Genomic DNA, 10,125 nt, shown 5'->3' with positions numbered 1-10,125 from the left:
CTGTATTAAAGGATATATATATATACTGATGAGCCGAAAAAACTGGTATACCTGCCTAATATCGTGTAAGGCCCCCGCGAGCCCGCAGAAGTGCCGCAACACGACGTGGCATGGATTCGATCAATGTGTGATCAATGTAGAGCTGGAAATAATTGACACCATGAATCCTACCAAATATGTTCAATAATGTTCATGTCCGGGGAAGTGTCTAAATTCAGAAGAGTGCCGCTGGCCACCAAAATCCCCAGACATGAACATTATTGAACATATTCGGGATGCCTTGAAACGTGATGTTCAGAAGATATCCCCACCCCCTCTTACCAACACCTCCTATAAAGAGCAGGCCTCTGCACGGGTTACCATAAATATCCCTTAGTAGTCCAAACGTAATGACATATTTTGTATTTTCAACCACTGCGCAGCTTAGTACCTCTAACGTAATGACATCTTTCCTATTTTTCGTCTACTGCACAATTAACATCGTCACATATCGGACTACTAATCTGATCCGTGCTGAGGCCTTTCTACTTCTAGGAGGTGTTGCTCTTACTCCCACTGGTTTATGGATAGCCTTGCAGAATTCATGGTGTCAATTATCTCCAGCTCTACTTCACACATTGATCGAATCTATGCCACGTCGTGTTGCGGCACTTCTGCGATTCTTTCTGCAGGAAAAAAAATTGAAATCTTAATTAAGGTCAATATATTAAGCTGTGAAAAATCTTATTTTCGATCAGTTTTCAGGAAAAGAGTTTTGTAAAAATTTTATTTTAACAAGAGCTCGATTATGAAACTTAATGGTTAAGTTGCAAAAGCTGAAAAAAATGCTTTTTCTTAAAAAAACTTTCTTTTAACGAAATACTTTCTCTTAAAAAAAATTTCCTTTTAAAAAAATATTTCCTCTTAAAAAATATAATTTTTTTAAAAACTTATCTGGATATTTGATCTAGAAAATCTGATAGAAGGAAACTAAATCGGAGAATATTTGGTATATGGCCAAATATGAATTGCGGATAAAAATGTAACTCAATTTTATTCGTTTTATCTTTTCGTCAGGTCTTTACGAAACTATTTTTACAAATATTTAAAAACTTATATACTCACTGATAACTTATGGAAGGAAAAATTTATTAACTTTTTTTTTTGAATCATTACTTTAATTAGTAATAATATGACAAGCTTACTGTTGTAAGGCAAATGAAATTTTATGCTTACTAAAAATACGTTGTTTTAAATGCTGAAATACGAAATTTAAATTAAATTGGATTGAAAAGTTCTTGATAAATGAAAACTAAAAAGCTCGTTGTTTTACTGACTAAAGTGGATGGTGACTGCACCAGCTCAGGTTGTGACTCCTGCGACTGTAAGTGTCAGGAAGGCTCCATGACGTGGTGATTGAATGATTTGAATTGCTGGTTAAATATATCTTGATGTCTGGTAAGGTGGAGCAGAGATGCATAATTTATTAGTAAGAAAATCTATAGTTTATGAAAAAAAGTAGTAGTTTAAGTTTTTATTTTTCTATGATTTTTGAAGCGAAACTAGAAAACACTAATATGTTTTAAACGTGATACTTTTAGGAAATTTTCTCATTTCATAAATCGGCTTTGACCAGATATAACTGGAGTGAATGATACAACGTAGCAGATAGATTCTTTTATTGTTTACTTTGAGGGCTTAACCTACCGAACCGAAGCAACACTGCTATTTTACAGTTCATTCTTGTAACTTGAGTCAGCTTTAATTGAAGCAGTTAAGTTAGAGATCTAGCTCAGCTAAAGTTCTCTTTTCCTTTAAGTTTAATACAAAAATATGTTTGGTTCTTTAGCTTTACAACATACACCGAAGAGCCAATACATTATGACCACCCTCCATCTATTACAATTGGCTCGCCCAGGTTTTCGTGGTTTCTCGCCCAGGAACAATGTTTTCATGGGGCACATTAGGACCCATAATTCTCATAGAACAATCCCTGACGTCTATAAGCTACTTGAACATAGTTGCAGACCAGGTTCACCCATTCATGGCAACAGTTTTCCCTGCGGGAGATGGTGTTTACCTACAGGATAATGCATCATGTCATAAGGGTAGAATTGTCGGGGAACATTCCAGTGACTTTCAAGTCACGTTCTGGCCCCCAAATTCACCTGACCTTAATCCAATGGAGCATTTGTGGTCCTACTTGGAAAACCAAATTCGTGCTACCACGCTACTTCCTCGCAATGTGAGGGAATTGCAGGACCAGTTGGTGAGCGCTTGGTACCAGTTTCCTCAGACTACCTATCAGCACCTTGTGGAATCAATGCCACGGCGGGTGCTAGCAGTTTTGAGGGCTAAAGGTGGTCCTACGTGTGGTGGTCATAATGTAATGACTCTTCGGTGTATATGTAGTTATTAAAAGTTATTTTTTTTGTGAAATTATTTTTGGATCAACAAGGTTTTTATCTGTATGATGCTTGTAAAAACTGAAAATGGAATGAGTGTAAAATGAATGTAAAATTGAAAATATTTCATTAACATAATTGTTATGGAATGAATATACGTCATGAATATATAAGTAAATTAATTATTAATAGATTTAGTTCATAGTTTTATTAAGAGTTTTTTTTCAATATTTCATGTTGTGAAACTGTTACTTTTTTCTTTACACATAAAATAAATTATTTTAGTTTTTTTTTCTTCTAAATATACATTTACGTTGTAGATCTGCATAACAGAATTAGTTAGAAAATTTACAGTTAATGAACATGAAGTAAAGAAGATATTTTTCTTTCGATTTGAAGTTCCTTTCGTGATTCAGCAAATCTACATCTTTGGTGGTATATTCCTCTACGGCCTAATCATCACAGAGTTGCCGACTGATTTTATAAAATCTCTCGTAGGAAGGCTTCGCCCAAACTTTCTGGAACTTTGTAAACCTAATTTCAACTGCTCTTCTGTAGGAAATCCACATTATTATGTCGGCGAGTATAATTGCACCAATCCTCATTTACGGAGTGAAATGTTCATTCGGTAAGATAAAGTGAAATATTTATTTATAAATGTATATTTTAAGTTGTTTTTTATTTCATTTTGGTTTTATGACGTGAATAGAGTTAAAGAATTTTATTTTATGACAAGGTAAATATTTTTTTTGTATTTTATTATATATAATATTCCAATAAAAGAGGAGTTACTACATATTGAGAAATGAGTTTCGTTTAAATTTCCTTCACCCTAGCGTATTTTATAGAGTAAAAGCAAACTAGTTACAGTCTGTGCCTGGCTGAGAGTTTAAGTTATCTTTAATCTTAGGATAAAATTACTCTTAATCTTTTAATAAAATTATCCTTAATATTTGTTAAAATTATCCTTAATCTTTGTGTCTTTTAGACACAAAGAGTTCAAAACTACAAACCGTCAAAATTTTAAGACTACAAACTGAAAAAAAAGTATGATCAAAAGAAGAAATTGATGATTTTTACTGAAGCGAGTTCGTGAAGATTTTAGTCAAAATTTACAATAAAATTTGGTTTTGCAGTAAGTGCAGTTTCTCAGTATGTAAAATTTGGTAAATGTGGCTAAATTATATAATTTTATCATGATATTTTAGAGCTATGCATTCCAACCATTTATTCTGTTAAATATATTTCTTAGTTTTGTACTTTTTAACTAAATGCGTGGGAAGAGCTATAATTTCGATTAACCGTTGCCAGATGAATTTTTAAATTACTAAATGAGTGGTCTGAATACCCTATATTTTGACTTTTTCAACCTAAATTATGTTTTTTTGCGTTACCATAGATTATTGTGATTTAACCAGAATTATTTCTCCGTGTATGGACAATATTTATTTTTTTCTTGCTTATTACAGAGTTTCATATTCGTGCCGAAAATAATATCTTTCAACTGCGAATGTTGTTAATTAATTTGATTTATTACTTCAGTTTTATTATTTATTACCTATTAGTTAGTTATTTATACGATATTTTTTAGCTTTTCCTTTGTTTTGTCCATATTTTTTTTACTTCAAATGTTATATTTACAGTACTGTGCTTTAAAAACGATAATTGAATTACACCAACATATTGGTCCAAAGTTTATTGTTAATTAGAATATAAGTTTATTTGGGTATTTCACCCCATGACGAAATTTTTTTAATCGAATCGAAACATTTATACACACAATTATAATATTTGTTCCTTCAAAGATAAATCCACCCAACATTTGAATATTTTTTTTAATTATTTGTTATTATTTAATTTACTAAAAGTCGAAAAAGTTTGAATTGAAATACATTTTAAGTGGAGAGAAAAATTTGAATTCAAAAGTAAAACGAAATTTTCTATATAATTTTAAAGAACGTAATTTAATAAGGAAACATGCAGCATTTGACAGTAATCGATTGAATATTTAATGAGAAATTGACTTTTTAATGAACGAGTTTTTTTTAAAAGTGGATTTCTCGGGAACAATTCAAATGATATCTTTGAAGTTCTGTACTTTGCCTTATTAAACTGCATTTTTTAACATAGTATAAAAAATTTTATACCTTACGATTCAAACTTTTTCATCTTAAGAATTCAAACTTAAAGAATGCAAAAAAGTAAAATTGACTTCAAGAGATTCAAGCTTTGAACCACAGAGCTGGCCAAAGTTTTGGGATTATATTTCAAAGATTGCGGCTCCTTCCACCAAATTTTAAATCTAAAGAATTAAATAAAAAAATGTTCAAAAAAATTTTTATGAAAAATGTTAAAAAATTTTTCCGAATAATCACTTTGTTTGATTTAGTAACTTAAAATATCGCTTTCACTAACTAATTAGCATAGATAAATTCAGCCTTTTAAATAATTAAGATTTGTAAAGCATACAAATTTACGAGAAGTCGTAATAGATGAAACTTCAGTAACTAGACGAAAAGTTATTCAGGGTTTTCCTTTTCTTTGCGCACTGTACATATTAAAACTAGTCTAGCATTTTTCTCCGATTGAGTTTTACGAAATCGCGAAACTGAATAAAGATTGCTTTTTCTTCCTCTTTTTTTTTTGCATTTCGGTATTTAGTATAATTGTAAACTGTTTCTTTTAATTTATAACATAGCTGTCATGCGCAATGTTTATAAACGCATAAAAATTAATTTCTGTATCATGTTTTTCAATTATATTCCAAAAAGATTTTGTTTTATTTTTTAGAACGTCCTTTCCATCTGGCCACACATCTCTTGCAAGTTACGCAATGCTCTATACCGTGGCAAGTATTGACAGTGCATTATTTTAATTAAAAAGAATAATAATTTTCAAAGTCAACCACCAAATGCACTTCTGTTTAAAAACAACTTTTGCGACAGGTTTGAAATTTCGCACCTAAAAATATGAGAAGTACCCACAAGGTAGAAAATATGGTATTCTAAAATATATTCAATCATAATTATAATTTTAGTTTATTCGAAGATAATTCATTATAATTGGTTACAATTTTTTATAATTTATAATTAGCAAAATATTTTTCTTTGTTTAATTAAGTAACAATGAGATACTTAAAAAAAGAATTTAGTGGCATTGAGGAATAAAAAATTAGAAGGAAAATTCATAAATATGATTTTTATTGCTCAGAAAATTTTCAACCAATTTACTAATACCAAAAATTAGGTATAAACTTCAATAATGGTGAACTGTATATAGCTTCAAATTTCTTTAAGGAAAATTACATTTACCTAATTTATTATCACGTTTGGCGTGTTGATTATATTAAAAAGGATTATGTAATGCATGTACGTCATGTCATAGTAGTTCACAGAAATTTTATTCCGCATGTTAATGGCGCCATCTGTGCGGAATTTCTGATATGGTTGAGTTTGGACTAAGCTGCAGAGAATCACAGTTCTAATTACTCTACCAAGCCACCTGTTGGCAGATTTCTTTACTAATTTTTTTCTAAGATTATATGATACCATGGGAGAAACTTATATTATGGCAAATTCTGCTTTACCTCCATTAGTATTGTAAAATTCAAAGTTAGATGAAAAGCTATTTCAGGCAAACCTTAAGTAAACCTGGAAATTTGAAATGGGGAAGGAATGTTTTTAAAACGTTAAAATGAGAAAAAAAATACGAGAGGATTGCTTTCCTACTGCGTAATCCGCAGTTTGTTAATTAATAATTTCATCAGTTCGCAATTTGTTTTCTTCTTGATAGTGTGAAAAAAATCTGCATTTGATGTTTCATGGTTTACTCTAGGGTTAACTGAACTCACTTTTCTTTTAGCATTAAACTTTAAATTACCAATGAAGGTGAACCAGTGTTATCCAAAAACTGTTTCCCCGTCGATATAGCGTTTTCTTGAGATCCGAGCATGCTATTCAAATTTTATGCCATAGAAAGAGTTTTTTTTAATCACCTCTCGTTTATTTTGACATAAATGCATTATTAGTGATTGTTAATGACTTAAAATGCTATAAATAATAGATTTTTTTTCCAGTTTTATCTAGCCAAAAAAGTAACGCTCAGCAGATACAGTGTTTTGGCGAAGCCATTATTATTAGGAATGCTGCTGATGCCATCAGGATACGTTTCCTTCTCCAGAATCTCTGAAAACTGGCATCACTGGGATGACGTTTTGGGTGGCTTCTTAATCGCATTTTTTGTTTGTATATACTGCGTGAGTTTATTTGCTATTCATTTAATGTAGTGAAGTTCTAAATTAAAAACATTAAATAAGTATTTCAATTATAGTCATAGATTTTGGCTTATAACAAGTCCTAAAAATGCTAAAGATTGAATTGAATATTCTTAATATCTGTTATGGATCATTCTGTTCTACGTTGTTGTTGTAGAAATTGGAGTCTTCAACTAATTGGTGTAAGTAATAAAAATGCGTTTCACACAAGTTATCATATTTCTTTCAACTGCAGCAAGTGTCCGAAATTATATTCAGGCAGATGACGAAATATCTTATTTTATTAACAATTCCATGAGTGTTAAATTAATTTACAAGCATTCTTTTTGAAAGATCTCACAGAGGAAAGAGTTAGCGTATTTTCAAGAATTATTATTTTTGGTGAAAATATTTTCACATTGAAATAATTCCCCAGCATATTTATTCATTGAATTCACTTTTACTTATCAATAAGTAAAACTTAATTTGAAAATGTCTTGGTCCTTTTCCTTCTACATGTCTATTTTTAACTAATTCAACAGGGAACTTCTGACGAACATTTCTCAACTGATGTAGCTGACACTTTCCCTTATTTGATAATAATTGTCTGCAAAATTTAAAACATGTATAGCTTTCCCTAAAGACAGATAGTAAACATATTGCTGTTTTTCATCAATACAAATTTCAATTTTCAAGGTTGATGACTACCTCATTCATTGTGTTAAATGAACATTATCAAGTTTCAAATATTATTTTCATGTATAATTTTGATTGCTAATATACTTTGGTTCCAGTTACGCTATTTTGGATCCAGTTAAAAAAGAAATAAAGAATGTTAATTCTTATTAATATTTATTATATTAGCATTAAATAAATATAACAAACCATTTCACCATATTGGTCATTTCTGAAAACATAAAATAACAAAGGAGCTAATGTTCTTAATCTTTTTAATGTAACCTGAACTTAAAATGTACTGCATTTTTGAACTTGAAAACTAAAATATTTAATGCTGGGGAGATTTGAAATTTGAGTTAATCCAATTTCAAAAGAATATGGCTCGAGTGAGAAAAATGTCTCCTAATCTGGAAATTGAGTTTAATACTTCTTATTGTTTGGAAATAGCAGAAATTCTTAAATTTTAATGCAATGTATAGTGATCAAATATGCATTTAAAAATTTAACGATTAATAAGAAAAATTCTCGTCAATTAATTTTAGTCAACTTTAGTCGAAAAATAGTATATGCTCCATTTTATCGTTAAAATTCATTTCTTTTAAGTTAATATCTATTAACATGTTTTTTCTTAATGTTTCAAAAGACATTAGTTTGTTAAAAAAGTTTAGAAAAATTTTATTTGCTGTGTTTTTTATTGAGAGCTTTTATTCTATTGCTTGTTTTTGCCCATTTTAAAAAAAAATCCTTCTTCATCATGAAACCCTTTAGTCCCTGATATTATGTTCTTTCTCACCATTCTCCCCCCAACGCTAAGAATTATACAAAAAATTCCAATTTATGTAATTGGGAATAACTTTTACTAAGTCTTCGGTTAGTAAAAACTCTAGTCTAACAACTAATCTTTTTTTTCGACTCTGAAAACTCAAATTGAAAAGTAACTTGAAAGGTAATAAAAACTACGGACGTCAAATGAGGAAAGTTTGTTGACGGTAGAAACGTCTGCAGATTCTGTCTGGTTATTTAAGATATTTTTATTGAATTTCTTTCCCTCACTGAGAAATGTTTAAACTTTTATTCGTGGTTAATTCAAATATCTAAATAAAACTCTCTCTAGAATTAGAAATGCTTGCCTTAAAAATAAAATTTGATATTTTGGTATTTGTAATTGAGAGCTCTTCTTAAGATATAGTACGCATGGTAATAGTACTCTTAAACTTTGATATAAGTTTAATGAAAAATCTTAGCAGCATATTTCCTACTTTTTTATCAGTAAATTGTCGACATAAGTTCTATTGAAGCACGTGAAGTACACGAGTGGGAATCTCTGAAAGAATTACAAGCATATCGAATTTTTTTTTCTGGGTTAATGTAATGAATAATTAACTTTTAGAATCACCACTTATTGAGATACTTCAAATTTCAGTTAACTTTATGCTTAAAAATTTTTCAAAGCTAAATTTCGATGTGCATTAAAAAATATAAGCTCATAAGAATTTAGTGGTATTGTTACCCGTAAAAAATACGCTTTTAATTGCTTGAATGTGTCTTCAAAGTAAGTTTCTTAAAAATCTTATTTTTTATGTGTTTGCGAGCAATAGAAACTTAAATTTAGAAACTTTTGTTTCAATTGCAAGCAAATGTAGCTAAAAAAATAGAGGGTGTAAAACTTTATAATGATTTTTTTTCTTTTTACAGATATTTTGTATGACTGATTTGTATGTTAAGAAAAATCCTACTCATCCCAATATGGATAATGTTCTTTCTGAGATTCCACATGTCCATGAAGAAACACGTAAAACTGCTATTGTATAGCTTGTTTATTGGATTTTACAAATTACCTTACACCTAAAAACATGTCATTTTTTAATGTGGGAAGTTCATTTTCATACTTTTTTCCAAAATTTATTTTGTAAAAATAAAGTTGTACTAAAGTTTTTCTATAAGTATTTATACTTAGGTTTTCTCTTCCTTAAGTTTTTATTTATTTTAATTATTTGAAGAGATTTAAATAATCGCAAGTTTTTCATGACTGTTTTCCAATATGTTTCCAATTCATGAATTAACTTCATAAGAAAAGTTGATAATGGGGTGAAATAAAATCATTGTTTTTAAAAGCAAATTTGCAATATAAATTTGTTATATTTTTTTCTTGTTTAGAAATTTTATCTTTTTACTTTTCTAGAAATTAACAGGAAATGGTAAAAAAAAATTTGACTGAATGAAATAAATTAACAATTATATTTAAAATATTTCAAAAGGTGGAATTTGCGATTCGAATTATAATTTTTTTAAACATGCGTTTCATAATTTTCCTTTACTAATTAATATCCAGGGTGTCCAGCGAGGAGCAGTTTGATTTCAAATTTAAATATCTAGAGAAAAAAGGATAGTAGAAAAATGAACCAAACAGCATCGTTAATATTAATTGCTTCAGTATATTTTTATGATATTCTATAAAATAATTTTTTATAGTCTACTGGCTGAAGTAGGTGACTATCTTGTTCAACATACAAACTTTAGGTCTTACCAGGCAATATTGTTTTAAAATATTCTAATTATTCAACCCCTCCTCTAATCCCAATTTCTTAATCAATGATGACCAATATATTTACAAAGTTTCTTCGCTGTCTAATTGTTATCTGTGGATTTGCGCAAGTGCAAGTACTTTGACTTAAATTTTAACTATTTTCAAGATATGTCCACAATAGTGCCAAAGTTCATACAACCGGCATTCATATATTGAATTTTAGCAATAATCTAAAATTTAACCGGCATTCTTCAAATCACACAAATGAAAGTAAATGTAAGTTC

General features: G+C 29.4%; 1 protein-coding gene across 2 annotated transcripts in view; it reads left to right on the top strand.

The window, feature by feature from the left end:
• Nucleotides 1-9,428, top strand: part of LOC107439323 (putative phosphatidate phosphatase) — a 20,122-nt gene extending 10,694 nt beyond the window's left edge. Inside the window, exons 3-6 of one of the 2 annotated variants that reach the window (XM_043040129.2) lie at nt 2,705-3,012; nt 5,175-5,232; nt 6,460-6,639; nt 9,010-9,428. In XM_043040129.2, the coding sequence (XP_042896063.1) occupies nt 2,705-3,012; nt 5,175-5,232; nt 6,460-6,639; nt 9,010-9,126 (663 nt within the window). In that variant the 3' untranslated portion in view covers nt 9,127-9,428. The remainder of the gene's footprint in view (nt 1-2,704; nt 3,013-5,174; nt 5,233-6,459; nt 6,640-9,009) is intronic. The other variant, XM_071182968.1, reaches the window with a different exon arrangement.
• The last annotated feature ends 697 nt before the right edge of the window (nt 9,429-10,125 follow it).

Source organism: Parasteatoda tepidariorum, chromosome 7, assembly GCF_043381705.1.
Source record: "Parasteatoda tepidariorum isolate YZ-2023 chromosome 7, CAS_Ptep_4.0, whole genome shotgun sequence".
NCBI lineage: Eukaryota > Metazoa > Arthropoda > Arachnida > Araneae > Theridiidae > Parasteatoda > Parasteatoda tepidariorum.
The sequence above is the reverse complement of the archived record's forward strand: the minus strand, read 5'-3'. Positions and strand labels throughout refer to the sequence as shown.